Source organism: Lepisma saccharinum, chromosome 12 (assembly GCF_977018435.1).
Source record: "Lepisma saccharinum chromosome 12, izLepSacc3.1, whole genome shotgun sequence".
In the NCBI taxonomy this organism is placed as follows: domain Eukaryota; kingdom Metazoa; phylum Arthropoda; class Insecta; order Zygentoma; family Lepismatidae; genus Lepisma; species Lepisma saccharinum.
Window position 1 is genome coordinate 33,118,925 of NC_139240.1, and position 23,056 is coordinate 33,141,980.

General features: G+C 38.6%; 1 protein-coding gene across 1 annotated transcript in view; it reads left to right on the forward strand.

The window, feature by feature from the left end:
- The window catches only part of Dscam3 (Down syndrome cell adhesion molecule 3), an 823,298-nt gene that overhangs the window by 753,999 nt on the left and 46,243 nt on the right, over nt 1–23,056 (forward strand). Inside the window, exons 18-22 of the mRNA XM_083132903.1 lie at nt 1,806–1,969; nt 6,901–7,036; nt 8,972–9,042; nt 10,338–10,566; nt 13,432–13,595. Coding sequence (XP_082989029.1) covers nt 1,806–1,969; nt 6,901–7,036; nt 8,972–9,042; nt 10,338–10,566; nt 13,432–13,595 — 764 coding nt within the window. The remainder of the gene's footprint in view (nt 1–1,805; nt 1,970–6,900; nt 7,037–8,971; nt 9,043–10,337; nt 10,567–13,431; nt 13,596–23,056) is intronic.

The window sequence follows — 23,056 nt, forward strand, 5'->3', positions numbered from 1 at the left end:
CACCGTGGATTTATCCATTTCATCTTATTCTCATTCATCCTCATCTTCACAATTAGCCAAAAGTGGCAGAAAAGCAAGGTAAAAGAAAACAAATCAATCAATAAATCGAAACCCTAAGAATTCATTAATCTATACAGAGCCAACCAGCCAATAATGCTAATTCATCAGTCAAAAGTAACTGTGATTCATAGTTGGTGTTGCAGTACAACACACACTAAGTTTTTTAGTCGATGTCAATCACTTATATTTAAAAGCACCAGGGCATGAAGCACATACCGCTGAAAGTATACAGGTGGAGGCAGGCATTCTTAGGGGAACCCCATTAAAAGTTGAGGTCAATATGAATGACTAAAGTTTTGCTCAGTTTTGATGCTGCAAACTGTTAAAAACCTAATTTCCTGCCCTGAGTATGAAACCATGCATTACAGTAAATATTGCCAGTAACATTTATATTTTTAGTTGGAAAGTGATATATTTTAAGGGATAAGTAAGTCCACCAACCACCCTATCGACATGTCTGTGGGCATTATACGAGGCATGACCAGAAAGTAGTACTCTTTTGGTAATAAAAAAATACAAAGAACAAAGGAAGTGAAATGAACAGAAGCTTTTTACTCTGAAAGTATGTTACCTTGAGTTGTTTTTCTACAAAGGGACCCAAGGCATTGAGCCACTTAGCATATCAAGGCACAAGTTTTTGTCATACACTTCTGCCACCAGTTCCTTCCTCCTTCAAACTTCCTACACCATCACCTCACTGCTGATTCGTCCATCACTTCATGGCCATAAACCTCCATGATTTGACGATGAATTTCAGAAGGTAGAGCTTTTCTAGTGTGCAAAAACCAAATGACCAAAACCACTTCACACTGCAGAATTCTCGATTTTCTGGTTCATCTTGACTGCCCACAGAAACATGTACAGAACTACCACTGTGATGTAACTTGCAGGAAAACTTACAAACAAGTGAACTCATACAGGGTGATCTGGGATGCTGCCTGTGTATTCCTTCCACCAGAGGGTTACAAAAACTTGTCTCTGGTATGATGAGTGTCTCAATGCCATTGGTGCCTATGTAGTAAAATAGCACAATGCATGTACTTTCAGAGATAAGGTGTTCTTTTTTTTTAAACAAATACTTCTTTCTCAATGTGCCTCGTATAATTACTATTAGAAATAAATTTGCAATTTTTTGTAAACAGAGAAAAATACACATATTTTCCTCTGATGAGTAACATCCAGATACTTGTAGGAAAAAAAATTGGGATACATGTGCAATAACTTATGCAACATCTCCTGCCCAGTGAACACCTTTCCACCAATCTGCTATATTTGAAATGACATAACAACATCATTACGTTGACTACTGCTGCTGCAGCCTTGGGGACAAATATTTCATCTAAATTTGAGCTGTGTACCGTTTGTCACATAATTTTTGTTGGATTTTAAGGGAGATTTTAGACTGAAGCGACAGACAACGGTGATGGTTCACATTAAAGAGAAGTGACGCGGATCCCTTCAGTCTACAAGAAAGCATTCACTGTGCAAGCATGAGCAACAGATTGAGGTGACACAATGCATAGTGTTGAGAAAACGGCCCAGACTGAGGCACACTGAAGCGACAAGTGGCTTGTCATGTCGCTTCAGTTCGAATGTGTGCGTTTATTACTGAGGTTTTGCTTCCAAGTTGCCTGTGTCTCTTGTTGCTTTGGTTTGAAAGATTTCCTAACGTTTTCGTTTGACCCCCTTTTGTATCACTACAGAAAACTTGTCATGTTAATGCTCTGTGTTCTTTCTACCCTTAGAACCTCCGGATCCACCATTGCATATGGAAATCACCGAGGTATCCAGCCGAACAGTCCATTTATCATGGCAGACTCCTTTTGATGGCAACAGCCCCCTCATAGCATACATAGTTCAACACAAGATGGCAGGGGAACAGTGGGATTCAAGGGTTGTCAACTTCACAGTACGTTAGTCCAAATCTTTCAAGTTTTTCAGACAAACATTGAGTAAATGGCACTGTAATTGCAGTTTTAATATTGCATTGGTGAAGTTCTGTGTTTCTATGCTGCAGTTTTAATGAGTTTTCTGATTAAAGCCTCCACATTCCCTAACCTTTGTTACTGAAAGCGATGGTCTTTTGGAATTCATCAGAAACCAATTTAAACTGCAGTACGGAAACATGGAACTTCAACTTCTGTACAATTCATATAAAAGTTATGTTTAGTAATCTCATCGACTCACTGTGTTAAGTGGTCAATTTTTCAATTTTGCCTCTGAAAGCCTCTAGTTTGGTCCTAGCATTCCTGGTGAGTGTCCTTTCATCAATTTCGTTTAAGCATCTTTTATTCTCATCATTGTGACTAGTCAGAAGTTGCAGAAAAAACATGTACAAATACAAGATTGTGATGTTTACATCAGAAATAACAATGATACAGCGTATTATCCCAGGTTCAATACCTAGTGGAGGCACAAAGTGGTTCGGATCCCACTTCAAACTAGGTCCAGTCCCATTTAGCCTTTGTGTGCATAAGGTGGACTTAAATTCAATCCTGATACAGTTTATTATTATTATTATTATACTGTGATTCAGGAGACTACAAACATATTTTCTTCACATTTTCATACTTTCATGCTTCTCAAGAGGAAGTATAATATTAATATAAATCTTACTTATTGCATACGTAGAGTTTAGTGTTTCCGCATTGTGAAATTGGATGTTTTTTTTATTATTAATTTCGAAGGTCCACTGCCTTCATGAACTGAGGTTGTAGCATCTGGGATGGAGACAGTATTGCATCCCTACTGCCACATTGAATTGAATTGAATTGAAAAGTCTTTTTATTTACTACAGAGCGAGATTCAGCCCTGAGCTGCTCTACCACCTAACTCTGGTGAATAAAAGTTACAATACATACATTTATAATACTGAATAATACTGAAATCAGATAACATAACATGAATGAATTTGACATAAATGAAAAATAATAAAATTATAAGAGAATACAATGACAGATACATTAACACACACACACACACACACACACACACACATACACATGTGTACATACGCAATTTCCAAATCGATACTAAAATAGCATGCACACAGGATGAAATAAATATTCGTTGTGTCAGATAAGTGTTTGCGAAATACATGGTTTTACTTTACTTGATTCCTGTTGCTTAGCCGTACGAGCTAATGCTCAATTGTTGTCTTTGCAATAAAAATAATACGACTTGTTCTTTGAAGTTTTTGGGTGTTGTAGCAAAAGAAACATAATCGGGAAGGGCATTCCAAACCTTTGCAGACCAGAGGGAGAAGGAGCCTTCGAAACTGACAGCAGAGTGGCGGGGAATGTCTATTTTTCGCCGACCTCTAGTATTGTATGGATGTATGGAATTTCTAAATATCAATTTCTCGTGGAGATAGCTAGGTGTTTGCAATTTTAATACGTTATATATTGTAGAACACTGATGCAGGAGGCGTCGCCTAGACATGTTAAGGATTTTGTATGTATTGAGCAAGGGTAGGATGTGCTGATTTCTCCTGATCGAGAGAACGTAACAAATGCAAGAATTCTGTATTTTTTGTATTCTGTTCGATATTTTACATTGTAAATTCGTGCCATACACCACATCACAGTAATCGAAAATAGGATATATTAGGGTTTCGATGAGATATAATTTCGTTTCTTTAGTGAAAAAGTCTCTCCTCCTGTAGAGTGATCTCATTATTGTTAGCGCTTTTGTGCATTGCGCTGACATATGCCCTGCCCAGGAAAGTTTGGGATCGAAAGTAAGGCCTAGATTTTTAACGGTTGGTGCATAAATTATGTTTTGGTTTTTAATTTTGATGTTAATTGTATCATAATTTACTTTTTCAAGATAATACTTAGAGCCTAAAATTGTGTAAACCAACAAAGCATTGACACACTCAAAGACTCGAGACTTGTTTTTAGGGGTATTTATTGAAGTTACGACCTTGTCTGGGGGAGAGGGTTGGCCTTGCTGACCATGATGTAGGCTTGTGGTCAGTAGAACTCTAAGCTTATCGCCAGGGTTATTCCCACAATATTCACGGCCAAGGTTCTGGCCTTGTTGATGCTAAGTCACCCAACTTCCTGTAGGAAGTAACGCTAGTGGCCCCCATAGTGTTACAAACCTCAGTTAATGAAGGCAGTGGACCTTCAAAATTAATCAAATCCAATTTCACAATGTGGAAACACTAAACTCTACTTATGCAATAAGTAAAATTTATTTTAATGTTATACTTCTTCTCGAAAAGCATGGAGCATGTAAGTATGAAAATGTGAATAAAATATGTTTGTAGTCTCCTGAATCACAGTATAATAATAGTAGTAATAATAATAATAATAATAATAAACTGTATCACAATTGAATTTAAGTCTACTTTATGCACAGATAGGCTAATTGTACTGAACATACAGTTTAAAGTGGAATCTGAACCACTATGTGCCTCCAGCGGGTATCGAACCAGGGACCCCTTGATTACAACGTGACAACATTACCAAAATATATATATATATATTTCGCGTTGAAGACCTCTTTGTAAAGTGAAAAGAAGTTGTCAATTGTGAGAAATAAATTAACGAAAAAAAAAAAACTACAAACCCGGTTACTTATGCAAGCACGCAGCCTGCGGCGTACTTCAAGCACAGTCAATCATGTTGACACTCTGCCTGTTATGTTATGGGCGGCTGCCACAATTCTCTCTCTCAACTCTTCTTGGGAGTTTACTGGTGTACTGTATATTAACTCTTTCTTCATGTGTCCCCAAATGCAAAAGGCTCATGGCATCAAATCCGGACTCCTCGCTGGCCAGGGGGTCGGGCTGCCTCGACCAATACATAGCATAGGATAATTGTCGTCCAGCCACTGTCGCACACCCCGGAAATAGTGGGCTGGGCAGCCATCATGTTGCTAAATCATACCCCTTCTTGTGGCAGCGGCACATTCTCCAGCAGCGTCGTCAATTCTTCCCTTATGAAGTTTTCGTAGGTAATGCAGTTTAGGTTTTGTGGTAGAAAGAATGGCCCGATCACATGATTGTGGATGATTCCCATCCACACATTTAGTGAGAATTTTCTCTGGTGAGCCAGCCTTTTTTTTAGATTTTCTTGGGTTATGACCCTTAGGGGCCCAAAAATGCGCATTATGAAAATTCGTAATACTATCGCGGTCGAATTTGGATTTGTCCATCCACAGATTTCTTGTCAGATGATGGGGTCTTCAGTGTCGGTATTTAGTAAAAATCGACAAAAATCCATCCTTCTGGCAGGATCTCCCTCCTCAGTAGCATGCACTGGCATGTAATGGTATAGATACAGTCCTGAACTATCAATATACACATGAAAGAGTTAGTCTACAGTACACCAAGAAGAGTTGAGAGAGAATTGTGGCAGCTGCCCAATACATAAAGAGTGTCAACGCGATTGACTTTGCTTGAAGTATGCCTCAGGCTGTGTGCTTGCATAAGTAACCGGGTTTGTAGTTTTTGTAACAGTTAATTCTGACAACCGGAATCATGAGAATGGTAAATAAAATTATTACTTCACTCATTTTCGTTAATTTATTTTTCACAATTGACAACTTCTTTTCACTTTACAAAGAGGCCTTCAACGTGCCTTCTCCAGTTTTAATTCAGATTTTTCCCCCAACCCCTATTCCAGATGACAACATTTGTATCTTTTTGGAGAGCTTATGAAACGAGGATGTTTTTTCCCTAATTTTTACGCTAAGTGTGTTACCATTTTTTTGAGTAATCCTCTTCGATTTAAACGATAATTTCCAAATTTCTTCATGATGTGTGCTTCAATGACTGTTTATTTCTGTGGGTATGGGAATTTTGGGCATGATTTTTTTTCCCAGTAGTCACTCATTCGTCAGCTGTTAGCAACGGGTCGATTAAGAGTCCAGGGTGTAGTAGTTTTTTCACAATTAGTAGTTTTTTGGTCGCAAGTCGGAACATGTCATGAAAATCTACAAACTGCAATAACTCGGAACCCATTAATTTCCGACCCCTGGTGCATAGGGTCAAATTTGTTCAAATGTGCTCTAGTATTACCCTTTTCCAGGAATAGGTCGAATAACCAATCACCCTGTATACGTGTGTTAAGTCATAAGTCATGGCAACTATTTTTTTTCTCGCGAACAGGGGACAATACGAAAATTCTAAGATATGCGTTTGAAAGTGTATGGAATATTCTTTCGAAAGAAGCCACCAGATGGTGTATGTGAACATGCACCCAAGTCCAGTCGGTGAGTGACAGCATTCGAAAATGGATGTCATGAAGCAGGAGCAACGTTCGTACTTTAAAATAGCAGTTCTCCGCAGCAGAAATGCACGGGAATGCCATACAGAGCTACGGGAAGCTCTAGGTGTGAATGCCATGCCCTATCGAACAGTGGCGATGTGGTTGGAGGCCTTCAAATGGGGCAGAGTGTCAACTGCTGATCTGCCTCATAATAAAACATTGTTGTCCAATATCCTGTGTTCTGCCTCTTCCCTACGACAGTCTTCTGCATCCAGACTTCATCTGGTGGCTTCATTCGAAGGTACATTCCATACACTTTCAAACTTTTTCATCTTGTCACCTGTTTGCGAGAAAAAAATAGTTGCCATGATTTATGACTTAACCCTCTTATATAAGGAACATTAAAACTTGTTTGTTTTCTTTCTGCTCATGTTATTTAATGCCACTTTTGTTTTCTTCATGTTAATTGTGGCAACAAAGAGCAGTGATGAGTAGAAAGATTGAACACAGTATTTGATCTTAGAATGAGAAGAGAGCACTTGACACATTTACCATAATTACTGTTACAATATGCGTGACTACACGTGGGCTGTTTGCTAATATTTAAGCATTTATTTCACAGGTGGATGGTAGAGAGAAGTCTGTCATGGTAGGATCCCTTCAGCCAGCTACTTCCTACCATATCCGGATGCTTGCCGTCAACAGGATCGACCACAGCAGAGCTAGCGAGGTCCTCTCCGTCAAGACACAGGAAGAAGGTAAACACAATACTTCCTTGATTTGTCCTGAAAATGGTTGAGGACTTGTCGAGATTCAGTTGTTTAATTATTTTTTTTTCCACATTTAAAACAAATTCACATTAACTACGAGGTTTATTTTTTAAATAGGGGCCATTTTGAAATAAAACTAAAACATGCATAGGGAGAAATTTAATTACCTCTGTGGCTGTTCATATGTGCATTCAGCTATGTCTCAACGTAGTTCCCATAGTTGTTGAGACACTTATCGTAGTGGCAGATGAGCTTTTGTATACCCTCATCAAAGAAATCTGCCGCCAAGTCAGACAGCCAATCTGTCACGGTCTGTTTGGCTTCATTGGTGCTGCTGTTGAATCGCTTGTTTTCATCGGCGCTGTTGAATCACTTCCCAGCGAGAAAAGTCTCCAAGTGGGGGAATAGGTGATAATCGCTGGGGGCCAGATCCAGACTGTATGGAGGGTGGTCCATCCGCTCCCAGCCAAATGAGTCAATGAGCGACTGTGTGGCAGCTGCAGTGTGTCGCCGTGCAGCAACATGATACTGGAAGACAGCATTCCTCGTCATTTATTCTGTATTGCTCGACGAAGTTTCTTGAGAGTGTTGCAATACACGGCTGCATTAACTATTTGTCCATTCGACAGAAACTCAATCGGAAGCACCTCGAACCTGTCCCAGAAGACGATGAGCATGAGTTTCTTGGTGGAGATCACTTGACCTTTGTGGGGGATGATGTGTGGTGCCATTCCTTGGATTGTTGTTTTGTTTTGGGGGTGTAGAGGGACTGGCAATAAATGTCTGCCAATTTCACATTTTTCGCAGTCAAAAACCTGATCACTGATCATATCTCACACTGGGCGGGATTTTCAATCACCTGCACCACTTCCATTGTCCACCACAACTACACCAAATGTTTCACAACATGCAAATGGCATCTGTTTATGTGCAAGGTATGTTGGTAACCAAGGCACATGCGCAAAACACCAAGCATCAGTGTTACCAACGTGAGCTCAAAACGGCCCGTAATTAAAAAATAAACCTCGTAAATTAAATAACTAACTAACTAACTCCCTAGCCTTCTTAAACCCGAAGGTTCATGGCTGCAGCAACACAGGCCTTCCATCTTTCCCTATCTTGAGCAAGTTCTATATACTCTTTTCCATCCCTACCAATTTCCCTTAGGTCCATCTCAACGTTGTCCCTCCATCTTCGCCTTGGCCTTCCTACAGGTCTCTTATCATCAGGTTTCCCAACAAGAATCCTGTAAACTCCTCTTTCCTCTCCCATTCGTGCCACATGGCCTGCCCATCTCAGTCTTCTTGATGATCTATTGATTTTTCAGGGTTTTATTCTGGTATGACTTAATTAGGGGCTGTGCTCTCATCAGTACCGGTATCGTTGCTTGAAAATTGTTCAAAATATTGACTGAAATGAATGTGTCAGTATTGCACTCACAATTCTATGCATCACTTTAACAGAGTTTCACTTTAAAATATTAAAAAAACAACATAAAAAATAGTGAAATGCATGTTACATAATCAGAAAATGCTTTTTTTCACACAATACTGATGCAAAATGAATGTAAACTTAAAATTTTGCATAGTTTCCCGGATAATTAGACTTGGCAAAAGTGTCTGCAGCATTTTTTTTGCAGACCTTGTGAAAATCCAGGATGCAGGGAAAGTGTTGGCTGGTATTGGTATATAAATTCCAATAGATGCTTTGATGCCAGGGGTCTCAGGCTCACATCCTAGTCTGGGTGTGGATGTTCTACATATCATCTCATCCTCGTTTTTGTCATTAGCCAAAAGTGGCAGAAAGGTGAAGCAAAATAAACCAGATCAATTTATGAATCCTCACTAGTATCAGTGATACCAATAAGTCAGCATTCACATCAACTCGGATTGATTTCAATACACCATTTCTTTTGTATTGCAGCTCCTGACAGTCCTCCGCAAGACGTACAAGCAGAAGCTGTAGGTCCAGAGGAAATTATGGTCAAATGGAAGGTAGGTTGATCTGTTGATGCAATTCTGTCTATTTCGTGAATTGTTCACCTCCCAGAATGAGTTTAGTGTTGTGTATATATTTTTCGTAACAAGATTAGAATTCACTCGTTTTGTGTAAAATGACAACACCTTGCAATTGATCCAAAGCGTGATAAAACTTGGACATTTATTGGCACACTTAATTTCAATTTATTTTGCCAGATGTGTTCTTTAAAAGAAAATTCGATAAAATTGAATGCCGAAGTTGATTTGCTTAGATTTCATCTGTATTGAGAGTCAAATTACTGTGGAAGATTTTCTGTAAGATACATATGCATGTGGGTTACACTTGTCCCCCAAACCTTTAATTATTTTTAAGGAATGCACACCTTGAATTATACTGTGCATGCATGCTAAACATCCTTACTTTGTCTTTCTTCTAGATCAACTGGAATTTTCTGCTGCACTCTCTAAATGACATAATATTATAAAGCTAACGTCAGTCACATGCTTGGGAGACAGTTGCCCCCAAGACACCTAAATACGTAACCTCCCCGATGCTACAGTAGTAGCATCGTCGCCTTGCAATCAAGGGGTCCCGGGTTCGATACCTGGTGGAGGCACATAGTGATTCAGATCCCACTTTAAAGTGTAGGTCCAGTCCCGATAGCCTTACTGTGCATAAAGTGGATTTAAAACACCAAATTAATCAATCAATCAATGAAGACCTAAATATGTGTTGCTGAAACCATTTAGTTCTGCACCTTTTTCACACTAGGCCCAACTCAACTGCCACTTCCGTATGTGAAAGTGAAGTAAGGTGCTTCCCTGTGCTTCACACCATGCCATGAAGGCGTATAGGGGGTGTGGAGTTAACAGGAAAAGTGTTACCACACTTTCTTGATCATGGCCGAAGGTGGGGCTGATGTGATCAGCACCATAGCCCTGGCTGCCTTTACCCCCAGAGTTTGCTCCAGGTATCCACTTTGCATGATGCTGGTGGGCGCCAGAGCCACTTGTACAGCTTTGAAAAAATCCCCGGTTCTCTCAGACACCGTAAGGACTGAGCTACTGTGGCTCCACTTCAGTATGAGTGGAAATAATGCTGGACAATAAATGCCTTCTGTCAAATACTCAAGGCCATCGTGGATCGCCTATCACTACACCTGGTCCCTATAAGAACCAGTGTCACACTGCAGGTGTACTTCTTCGCTTCCCACACAATACTAATGGCATACAGTGTTGCCAACTTTCAGTGTACATTATTTCCAGCTTGTAAAGATAAATATAGCTAAGTTCTGTGTCTATTTCCTCAGCCTCCGTTAAGAGATCACTGGTACGGAGACATCCTGGGCTACAGCATCAGCTACTCTATGGAAAACTCAAAGGAAGTGCCGAAGTACAGCACGGTGGCAGGACAGGTGACGGAACTGCGGCTGGCCGGGCTCAGGAAGTTCACCACATACCAGGTGCACGTGAGGGCATTCAACCGAGTGGGGCCAGGCCCGGACAGCCCCCCAATCGCCGTCACCACTCAGGAGGGTGGTAGGTAAATACTCACCCATGCCAGTTCCTTCAATACCCATTTTTTGTAGTACTATGTACAAGGAGTGTAATATTTTGATTATTTTTTTATGCATGATTGCAGAAAAAAGTGTGAGATGATCATATTTATGTGTCTCAAAGTACAAGTGCTAGAGATGGTGTGCAATCAGAAGATGATTCTTCAAAATACTGGTTTATGCAAAACTCTCTTTTTTGTTAAGAATGGAGATCTCATTTCATCTCTACAATATAAAAAAAATGTTCTGAGTAGTTGCAAATTTTAAGCCTTAATATTACATTACAATCTTGAGTTAGGTATAAAATATTCTAAGTTTCATAATATTATTAGAAAATTGATTGATTGATTGAATTAAAACTGTTGGATGTGTCTTCCATTTTGCACATGTATGCAGGAAAATATAGCGGATGGTCCAAAAGTCCCAGAACGGTCACATATCGTGAAAAATACACATCGAATCGGAAAATAAAAAAATACGTGTTTAATAAGTGAATGAAAGCTATTCAATGATATCACACTTGATTTCCCACCCCCACCCCCCAGGGGTGGGGCAGGGGGCAACTATGAAATTTTAAATGTAAACTCCCATTTTGTATTGTAGAATCGGAAAGAGGACTTCATTCCAAGTCCAACGAGCTATCAACCATCCTCCTAGCTCAACTAGGAATGGAGATCAAATATGATATCATTGAATAGCTTTCTTTCACTTATTAAACACTTATTTTCTCGTTTTCCGATTTGATGTGTATTGCTCATGATATGTAACCGTTCCGGGACTTTTGGACCACCCGGTATATCCCCTTATGAAAAAAATGTTACTTCAAAGGTTAAAACAAGGGGTGTAAAAAGCCCCTTGGGAAAAATTAAAAGTGCGACATTGTAAAGGGACCTTCACAAGACAAACACATAGCACATTAAGAAAGATTAAGATCAAGAAAGTGTGGGGCCCGAACCCCACACCCCCTATATGTCTTCATGGCATGGTGCAAAGCACAGGGGAGCACTTTACCTTTTTTTAAATATTAAATAGCAAAAATTCCACAAATGACCACAATCAATGTGCGTAAGTAGGTGACTGCAATGGGGTTTGCCTTAGAAATTTTCTATTTTGAAATGTCTATTACAAAACCAGGGCACAGGAATGATAATACTATATACATAGACAATAATGTGATGTTGAATTCTTAATTAAGTTACAGCCTATTTTTATAAATATCAGATCTGTAATCTTATTGGCAATTTTACCACCAATCGAAACACCGATATGTGTATATTTGCTGGTACTGATAGAGAACCGATTAATCTACCCTATCCCTACTTTTATACCACAATTTGTAATAATTCTGTATTTACAAATTCTAGCCATGTTGACATGTACAGCAAAATAGGTTCAAGGAGCATTAAACACTTCAATTATGTTAAAAAAAATAATATTTTCCATGGTGGACATTTTACAGAAAGGAGAATGCTTGCAACTATACATTACACTGAGTTTCTAGTTCATATGATACGAAAACGACTACCAGACTTTTACACAATTAAAAACTTTAATTTGAAGTTTTTTTCGCTCAACTGGGTTTTCATGATGCTATACAAGTTACATGCAATAATTAAGCTATTAAGAATTTAGCATAGTTTAAGCTATTATTTCACTTGAAGTAATCAATTACAAATTCAGTTTGTATTTTTAACACAAGGCATAACTTGCAATCATTATTTTTACTAAACAAAAACTAATCAAAATCAATACCTTATAACATTGGCAGTGTTCTTGAATGCAACAAGTCACTATTAATTTATAAACATTTGCATAATCAAAAATAAATAAACACTTATTTGTGAATGTAGAAGACTGTTACATGCTTTAACTCGTAAATACATCCTTCTGCTACAATACCCTACCCTGGAAATTGCAAAAAGGCCATGCATTTTATTTGAACATACATATGTGTATGCATAGCTTGATTAGCCGACCCCCGTGGTGGAGTGGTTAGCACATCATGCTACGACGCCAGGGGTCCTGGGTTTGGATCCCGGCCTGGACATGAATGTTTGTAAGTGTCCGTTAATCAATTTCATCATATCATCACACATCGCCATCTACATAAATTAGCCAAAAGTGGCACAAGCGTGAAGTAAAATAAAGCAAATCAAGCAAGCAAGCATAGCTTGATTCATGATAAACATGTCACGAAAATATCCACCACCACTATTCAGGTAGAATCGAACATATTTGCAATGAACACATGCTCCACTACTCTGTTGCCGGCCTCTGTGGCGAAGTGGTTATCCCAGCATGCTATGACACCAGGGGTCCCTGGTTTGAATCACAGCATGGTCATGGATGTCCCTTGTAAGTGTCTCTTCATCAATTTCATCACTCGTTCTCATCTTTGTGATTTGCCAAAATATGCAGATAAAGCTAAGTAAAATAAAACAAATGAATCGACCCAGTACTGTATAACCCATTCTTCTGCATTAACCTCACACACTTAGCAAAAACTGGAAAGGAACCTGTATGCCAGTGACTGTGCACTTCACAGAAGCCAATGAAACCACAGCGAGCACCTACTACAGCCGAAAGGAAGAGCGTAAATGGCAACAATGTGGGTGGTCATTATCATGGCCCTACATTGCTACTCATTGTTACTCACCATCAGCTGACTGTATTTTCTTTCTTTCTGAAAGTATAACATTCTTTATACTGATGTCTCATATCATATTTGTATGTTTTTTAACGAGCTGAACTATTCACAATTTCCAGGGTCTCGCAAAGAATCACCCTGTATAAAAAGTCACCAGTTTCAGAGTTGAAATTAATAAAGTGTTTTATTTTTATTTTCCAGTACCTGAAGCTCCACCCGAGTCTGTATCCTGTTCGTCCTTGTCGTCACAGAGTCTCCGTGTGGGCTGGTCCCCTCCACCGTCAGAGCATCATGGCGGGATCCTCAAAGGCTACAAGGTCATCTACCGTCCAGTCAATGCAATCAAAGGTAGTGATGAAACTTTTGTTGTGTTTTCAGTAAGCACAAGAGGTTGTGCACATAATCTCCATTTCGAAATAGAATAAACAGTACTTATGAGCATTAGATCTTAACAAAAGATGTTTAAGTGCACAAGGAACAGTTTCCATGTCCAGCCAGATGCCAGGACCCAAAACTGCTCCTCTTCCACTGATCTTTCTCCGTGTTGAGCTGGCGAAAGAAAGGTCTGTGCGCTGATGGTTGTAGTAGGGGGAGGAATTAGCATTACACTTATGGGAGTATTATTTTTACTTATTCTCTTCAAAATATCGAACTTCTGATGGTGTAGAAAAACACATGAATGTTAACAGGACCGATTGAAGATTTTGTTTGTATTAGGAAAAGTCGAAAACTTCCATTTGATTAGCTGTAATTTGAAGTTGAAGTTGTTTGTCCACAAGGAATACAATGGAGTCTATAAATAATTAATCATCATATTTTTCAAACATTGCGTCTAGCTTAATAATCAACTTGAAAAACCACTTCCACTTGCAACTTGGGGAGAAATCCATACCCTCTCTCATACTGTTTGGGTTTAGGGGTAGCAGTGTCCATTCTGATGCTATTGAAATAGATGTATACCTGGTAACTGCCACTCTTCGCCTTAAGTGCAAATCAGCTGTCTTAGGTATCCCACAGCCTCCATATAATATCAAATTTTTATTCCTTTTGTTGTAATTTCAATATCCAGTGGAACCTCGATTTGACCTTTTTCAGGGGCCAAAACTGAAAGAACTTAAAATTCATTAAAATGTAAATTCGAGGAAAATTGTATAACATTTTGCTACATTGGGACCATCACGACTGAATGTATGATGTGGGAAAACTGAGAATGTGAAATCGGGGTTGTACTGTATTTGCTTTTTTGGGGGCAATCTGTAGGTGTAAGTGCATTTTGGACAGTAGTGAAAATAGTAACATTTAATCGGATCAATATTATTAAGAATAAATAACATATGTGATCAATTTCAATTTACTTAATTATTGGTTTGGCACAGGTGATATAAGTGGCATATTCTCCCATGTTACCACCGGTAAACCACCTTTTTTTACATATGTAGAAATTACTGGAAAATTTGAAGTTGTGGGGCTTGTGTTTTTGTTTTACTTTTCTGCGTCTGCATTGGTGTTCTATTATTATATCTAATTGATGTATAATAAATGTATGCAATAAATAAGAATAGTTGCAGTAAACCAGGTCAAATTTTCAGAATACACCACTGTGTGATATAATAATGGATCTGATGGGACGGTCACAGGTTAGTTTTGATTTTCTAAATTTTCTTCTTCTTTGTTACTAGAAAACGTCACAAGGGATAAACCCACCTCACGTGAACCAGAAACTTAATATGTAATATCCCCAAAAAACTTTTTTTTACTTTCATGGGTTGAGCCAACACCGCTCTGTTGTTGTTCAAAATATTGTTTAATATAATTGTGTAAGCATTGCACTAATTATATGCATCAACTGGCTATAAAAATATTTGAGAATTACCGTATTTACGCGTGTATACTGTGCGTGCGTGTATAATGCGCACTCTGGTTTTGGATGGGTAAAAATGACAAAAAATTATATCTCGTACAGGGTGGCGACAGACCTGGAAAACCTGGAAAACCGGGAAAAGTCAGGGAATTTGAGGTGTCAAAAAAAGTCAGGGAAATGTCAGGGAATTTCGTCTTCATTGACCTTTTTTTTATTTTATTTTTTATTTAAAGATATCGTTATGGAACTCTGCACGGGAACAGGAATCTCGTTCGTAACTTTTAGGCCCCTTTTATGCGCAACACAACCACGACTCCAGAAACCAGTGATGGCAGGAGGAGAGAGAGAGAGACACAGAGAGAGAGAGAGAGGGAAATTTCTCTCGCCTGGGCATTTTAAATCCAAACACTCTTTGGAGGAGAATTGTTGTAACTCGGGCACTATGGGAGAAATCTACTTCGGATTACTTTTGTTTTGCAGCTAAAACATCAGCGCATGCAACCGTGTACAATTCAGAACACCGAACCGGGGAAGGGGGGTTTGGGGGGGGCACGTCCCCCGAATTTAAATGGAAAAAAACATAAGAATCTGGAGTTTGCCTCCACTTCTCCCGCTATTTTGGGGAAAAGGCGCGAACTTTAGTATTCTTTTCAAAGAATGGACATTTCTCAAGAGAATGAAACATGTTTCATGTTCTTGGGTGCCATACAAGTTGAATAAAGCCAAAATGTGATTTTTTTGATTTTTTTTTTTTGCGAAAAATAGGTAATTGCATTTTTGGAGGAAAATTGTTATAACTAGGGCACTATGCGAGCAATCTACTTCGGATAAGTTTTGTTTTGCAGCTAGAACATCAGAGCATGCAACCGTGTACAATTCAGAACGCCGGACGAGGATGAGGGCTTGGGGGCACGACCCCCGAATTTCAATGGAAAAAACGTAAAAATATGGAGTTTGCCCCTTCTTCCCCCGCTATTTTGGGGAGAGGGCGCGAACTTTAGTATTCTTTTCAAAGAATGGACATTTCTCAAGAGAACGTAACATGTTTAATGTTTTTGGGTGCCATACAAGTTTAATAATAAGCCAAAATGTGATTTTTTTCTTTTACGAAAAATAGGTAATTTGCATTTTTGGAGGTAAATTGTTATAACTCGGGCACTATCGGAGCAATCTACTTCGGATAACTTTTGTTTTCCAGCTAAAACATCAGAGCATGCAACCGTATACAATTCAGAACGCCTAACCGTGGAAGGGGGCTTGGGGGCCGCGACCCCCGAATTTTAATGAAAAAAACATAAAAATTTGGAGTGTGCCCCCTCTTCTCCCGCTATTTTGGTGAGAAGGCGCAAACCTTAGTATTCTATTCAAAGAGTGGACGTTTCCAAAGAGAATGAAAGATGTTTCATGTTGTTGGGTGCCATACAAGTTGAATAATAAGCCAAAATGTGAAAATCTGTGTTTTACGAAAAATAGGTAATTTGCATATTGCTCAGAAAATTGATATAACTCGGGCACTATGGGAGAACGCCGAACCGAGGAAGGGAAGGGGGATTGGGGAGCGCGAACCCCGAATTTCAATGAAAAAACCATAAAAATATGTAGTTTGCCCACTCTTCTCCCGCTATTTGGGAAGAAGGTGCAAACTTTAGTATTCTTTTCAAAGAATGGACATTTCTCAACAGAATTAAACATGTTTCATGTTCCTGGGTGCCATACAAGTTGAATAATAAGCTTTTTTTTTTTTTTTTTTTTTTTACGAAAAATAGGTAATTTGCATTTTTGGAGGAAGATTGTTATAACTCTGGCACTATGGGAGCAATCTACTTCGGACAAGTTTTGTTTTGCAGCTAAAACATCATAGCATGCAAGCGTGTACAATTCAGAATGCCGAACCAAGGAAGAGGTGTTTGGGGGCGCTACTACCGAATTTCAATGAAAAAAAACATAAAAATCTGGAGTTTGCCCCCTCTTCTCCTGCTATTTTGGGGAGAAGGAGCAAACCTTCTCTTCAAAGAATGGACGTTTCCAAAGAGATTGAAACATGTTTCATGTCCTGGGTGCCATACAAGTTGAATAATGAGCCAAAATGTGAAACTGTTCGGAAATGTGGCATGGATATGTTGCAGAGAGGGGGGAGGTTGGTCATCAATATGAATTTCTTAGGTTTGCTCCAGACCTGTGTCAGAGTTTCCACCCAAACATAAGAGTATGCAGGTCCAAAAAGCACATTCATTTCGTAATCAGCACCATGATAGCTAGCATATGGTATCATCGGGCCAGTATGACCTTAAGATTAAGCCTCTAAATATTACGTGGAAAATGCATTGAATTATCATTTTTTCTTTTGATTTTGATTTGATTTGATTTAGTTTATTTTACTTCGCGTTTTGTGCCGCTTGGCTAATTTGCGAAGATGGGGATGAGTGATGAAATGATGAAATTGATGAATGGACATTCACAAACAACCAAGCCCGACCGGGATTCGAACCTGGGACCCTTTGCGTCGCAGCGCAAATGTGCTAACCACTCAGCCACAGGGTCGGGCATCATTTTTTCTTGTCCGTATGGGAGTAGTAAGGGGACTTGTCAACAGATGGAGGGGATAAGAGCGGGTGGCGCCGTCTGATAGTTGTCGGACTTCGTAGTAAGGCATTTTGTTGGACAAACTGAAGGAACATAGAAACAAATAGGTTCCATTGATACATACGATTTTTGTCGAATATCGCCACCCAACAAAGTATCTCACTACAACATGCTACAGAAATTGCATGGACTGCAACATCCAACAAAAATTGAATGCATAATCAAGAAGAGCTTTAGACTGCAAATATGCTGCTGGAATGTTATTACTCTTCTGACTCACTTCACCTTATTTAATGTAGCAGTGCTTACGAAGGTTTTCTTTCATCATCCTGACATATTACTGGTTTCGCACAAGTTAACATATGTTTACAATGACATTGCACTATTCTTAGATATCAAGAAGAATCCAACCGAACGGGATATATATTGAATACTATCACGAAAAAGTGAAACACAAATCTGCATTGGTGATCGTTATAAAAATTGGCAAACTCCCAACCTCAAATTTACTGCAACACTAGTATTGCAATGAAATTAACGCCACTCTCTGTCCTGTCTTTAAACTCATGAGAGATGGTCATTAATCTCTCACTGAGTAAGGTTAATGTCCAATATTATGAAATAAAATACTAATAATAAATACGTCAATATTTTAATATCATATTTACTCGAATCATTCAATCATAAAAGCAAATCACTTTCTTCAAGAATTGACTTTTCTCTGCCAGCCCTGCTAAATTTTTACTTTTCCATCTACTGATTTATACGAGGGGTGGCCAGAAAGTAATTTCCAATTAGTAGGGATATTGATTTTTCGCAAACGCCAAAACCGTGAAAAATGGTAATTGCTGCGAAGTTATGTTTAGGAATGTGCAGTGATGTCTGGACACATTTTTTGCCCGTTCGAAATATCGAAATAATGCGAATTGTTTGCATTTTTAGCTATTTTTTTTTAAAGAAATGTCCTAAAACAACGAAAAATTCGATGAAATCCAACATTCTTGTCTTTTCTAGGCCATGTTTGTGTACATAGAACATGCAAGTTTTCCAATATTTTACTCGAGTAAACTATAGAGTTATATGTACATGGAATAATTCCAACAGCCACATTAAATCATGTATTTCCCACGATTTTTTCAACCTCTATCAAAACCATTTCCATCACAGAGTAAAGTGGCAGGGTTCTAACAGGAGATCGAATGCGTATCTACCGTCACACAGGAGCCGCACCTTCGTATTTGTCGCACGAGATATGTTTTGAATTACCAAGCTAAGTGCGCACGATCGGCATTTGTTGAGCGAGTAATAATGGAGCTCAGTCGTTAGGGCGTCTGACTACTATGCGAGAGACCCGGGGTCGATCCCCTGCAGGGGAGAACCGTGATGTTTTCCACCTATTCAAACTGCTCCGGCGCCCACCCAGCATCATATGAAGCTGGTACCTTGAGGAAACTTTGAGGGAAAAAGGTAGCCAGGAGCGTGGTGCTGATCACATCACCCCCACCTTCAGCTGTGATCAAGAAAGTGGGGCCCTAACTCCACACCCCTATACACCTTCATGGAAAAGTGCAGGGGACCACTTTACTTTTACTTCCTCAAAAATCTGTTCCAACATATCAAACTGTCACAAAAATATGTAGATCATGTGACCTCCAATTTAAATTAATAGTTTAAAAGCACAATGGAGTATTAAGTTTCGATATATTTGGCAGATAAATGTTCTAAAACAAAAGTGCGAATTTTGGGAAACGTAACATACAAGTCAAAAAAAAGATAATGCCAATTTTTGGTGCCATAATATATCGGTATCTCTCACGTGAGATTGATTGATTTTAATTTTTTGGGTGCGTCGCCACTTAAGGTCATTATGCACCCTTCAGTATATACGGGGAAAGTTCCATTATCTAAAACCCTTACCTTAAAATTAAAAAAAGGGTATGGAAAATAACTTTCCCAAAATAACTTTCAAGATATCAAACTCTCACGAAGAGGTGTAAGCCATATGACTTACAATTTGAAACATTAGTTTAAAAACTCCATGAAGGTATAATTTCAGATATTTGCCAGAAAATGCACTATAATGAAAATGTGAATTTTGGGAGAAATAACACCGTATAGTAAAAAATAAAAAATAAGAGAATACTCCAATTTGAAAATAATATAAAATAACAAAGTCCCTACCGATTAGGCATAAATAAAACAAGAATATCAGTTGTAATTTATTACATTAGTAACAGTGAGTCCTAACCTAATTTTCGGCATAATCACCACCGTTGTTCTAGGATTTGTCGTAGCATGGCACTAAATGTTGTATGCCCATGGCATATGTGTCTGACAGCAAAGACTGGAACTATCTGTACCGCAGTGTAGCTGTCAAATCTTTGCCCTGCCAGAAACCTCTTCAGTTAAACAAAGAGATGAAAGTCGGTACATTCAAGGCCAGGGCTGTACAGGGAGTGGTCCAAGATCTCACACCTGTAGTGATGCAAAGGGCCCGTGTGTAATCAGCTGTATGGGGTTGTGCACATTCGATTGGCCTTCCGTGAATTGTCTGCATCATCGTCTGACCATACTATCACGATGTCCGGTCTGCACACCTCACACGATTGCTGGTGGCTGTGTGCCAAATTCTGAGCGTGCAATGTAGGCTACATCGCAGTCAGTGGGAGACTTTATGAGAGCTGCAATCTTTAACCTAGAACTGTCCTGAAACGGCTTCATTGCAACTGTACCAGATTACAGCTACATGCCACTTCTTCCTGCCTGCATGTGTGTGTGTCGCTTTCCGACCACTAGTGCTGCGTATAGGCACCTTTTGAGGAGCTTTTTTCAGGATGCCCCTCGTATATGAACTTTCAGAACCTTTTTTATTAGAGTGTTCCTGTTTTAATGTGTGGTTAGCTAAATCAGGTACCTATACAATGTAATTCTATAAATTGCCTGCGTTAAATTTCTACTACCTACATATCCTTTTCGTCAGCATTAATGGTATAACTGCATGTTGTCAGTTTCACAGTACTTCACTTGGATATACTGTACTGAAGCAGAAATCCCATTTATAATGTAAGGAAATATGACACTTTATTTTGTTGGATTCAATTGTTTCACTTATATGCAAGAGTTAAGTTGTTTTCTTTACAGAGAAGAGAGAAGTAGTTTTATGCATTGCAAAATGAGTCCGCACTCATGGTTCTTGCAAGCAGAGGGTTCCAAACCTCAGTGGAAATATCAACATATAATACCGAGAATGTATAAGGAGACTGATAAATTACAAATTGTATTTCTTAATAATTCACTCTTCACTCTTATCTCATTTAGTCGTAACTTTAAAAATAATCAAGTATTTTATTTTAAACTTACTGCGTATGACAAAATTCCGTAATATTTCCCTAGCTTGTGAATTGTAATAATTTTCCAAATTCACTATTTTGCAGTTTGAATTCAAATCATAGAGAATAGAGAAATTAAGTCAATTTCATAGATGATAATATTGGTACTTAACAAAACCATACATGGATCTGTATGAGTTTATTATTTCCATTTGCAAAAACATCGATTTAGTTTAGTTTGTAATTGTCAGGGAAAAATGTAAATTTTGTCCTGGAAAACCTGGAAAAGTCAGGGAATTTCATTTCTGCTTTTTTGTAGCCACCCTGTCGTATGTAATGCGCAGTACAATCCAGTTTCAAGAAATGGCTTTCTTAGTTGTAAGTTGTAAATCTGTTGCTATGCTGCTCAAGAGTGAATGACGTCATACCTATTCAATTGCTCATTCCTTCTTTTTCAAAATATATACTTTTTCTTTCCGTGACTAATGTAACATTTATAAGAGGCACATTCAGGACGTTCCAAATAGCAGTTAGCAACACAAGATTTCTTCCATTAAGGAATTTACACACTCCATGTATGTCATATTATTTGTCCAGTAATACATTTTAATTTTTATTATCTTTTTCCTTATATTTTCTTTCATCCAAAGTACCATAAAAATCAGAACGTTTCTCCTTTTTTTAATGAACTTATTTCAACCGCATTTCACATTAGTGTTGTTATCTTGTATGGAATACTGTTTCCATATTCAGAAACTGCAGGATTCAAGCTTTGCAACGATATATAACATGATAGGGTTCCGTAAACAGGAAAAATCAATGCAAGTGTCCCAAAATCATGAAATGACCCTGTACGGTTTCATGTTGGCTGTCTGAATTATTCCGTGCATAATACGCACCACAGTTTTTGGGGGCAAGAATTTTGGAAAAAAGTGTGCATTATACGTGAGTAAATACGGTACATAAGAAATATGCCACACACCATGGCTGTGCGGTCTAGGGTTTCATTTATTGGGCTCTGGCTACGGGACACGCACAGATTCAAATCTCCTAGGAGAAGCGTAACAACTTTTCTCATGAGATTTCTGTCTGTCCATGGGACCGGTGGAACACTCACCATCGTGAAGAAGTTGGGTAGCTACGAATGAGTAGTGTAGCCCAGTCATGGAAACCTACAACAATGACTGCGGGTTTGTCCAGGCCATAGGTTACCCTGTAACTTGTTCGATAAGTTCTCACTTTGGTAGGTGGCAGTGAGGCCAGCAGTCTGTAAGTAGGTCCTGACCCTCTTCAGCTATTATTGTTTTACATCACAAATAGTATTAAAATACCTGGTACGTGAACAAAGAAATAATTGTTTTCTCCATAATGCTGGCGTAATATACAGGAAAACATCAGATTTTTGCACAGTTTCGAGGATAATTAGGCTGTGCAAAAATGTCATGTGGCATTTTTGCAGACAATGGAAAACGAAAATGATGAAAGTATTGACATACATTGGTAAATCAATCCGATCCGATACTTTCTGATGATGATACCACTGGTATTGGCTGATTCTGATGCATCAGAATCGGATCAACGTTAATTACAATATAGATATTACGTGCAAAACTAAAGAAACATGGAGGAAAAAATAACAGGATAAGAAAAAAGAAGATGAATCTATAAAGAACGAAAACCAACCTGTGACCATTCCAGCATTCTGGTTATCTCACTTGAAGATATCTGAAAGTGTGAAAATATTGTATTTTAAAACACAAATATGTGCTACGAACAATAGCACAAGTAAGTGGATACTAGTAACTGATATTACTTATTCTTAATAATATTTATTTTTTACAGTTCAATGTCCGTAAATGTTTACCCTGATTTCAACTTCTTATAACTTTATATTGAATGTAGATACAAACACCAAATTTTAAACAACATACATAAGCAAAACGTTTTTGACTGCAGTCTTTACTTTAGGTTCAACATGGGCATCTCCAGTGACATGCATAATGTCCAATTGGTATTCAGTATCTTGCAAAATGTAGGTCAATGTTTGGGGAGT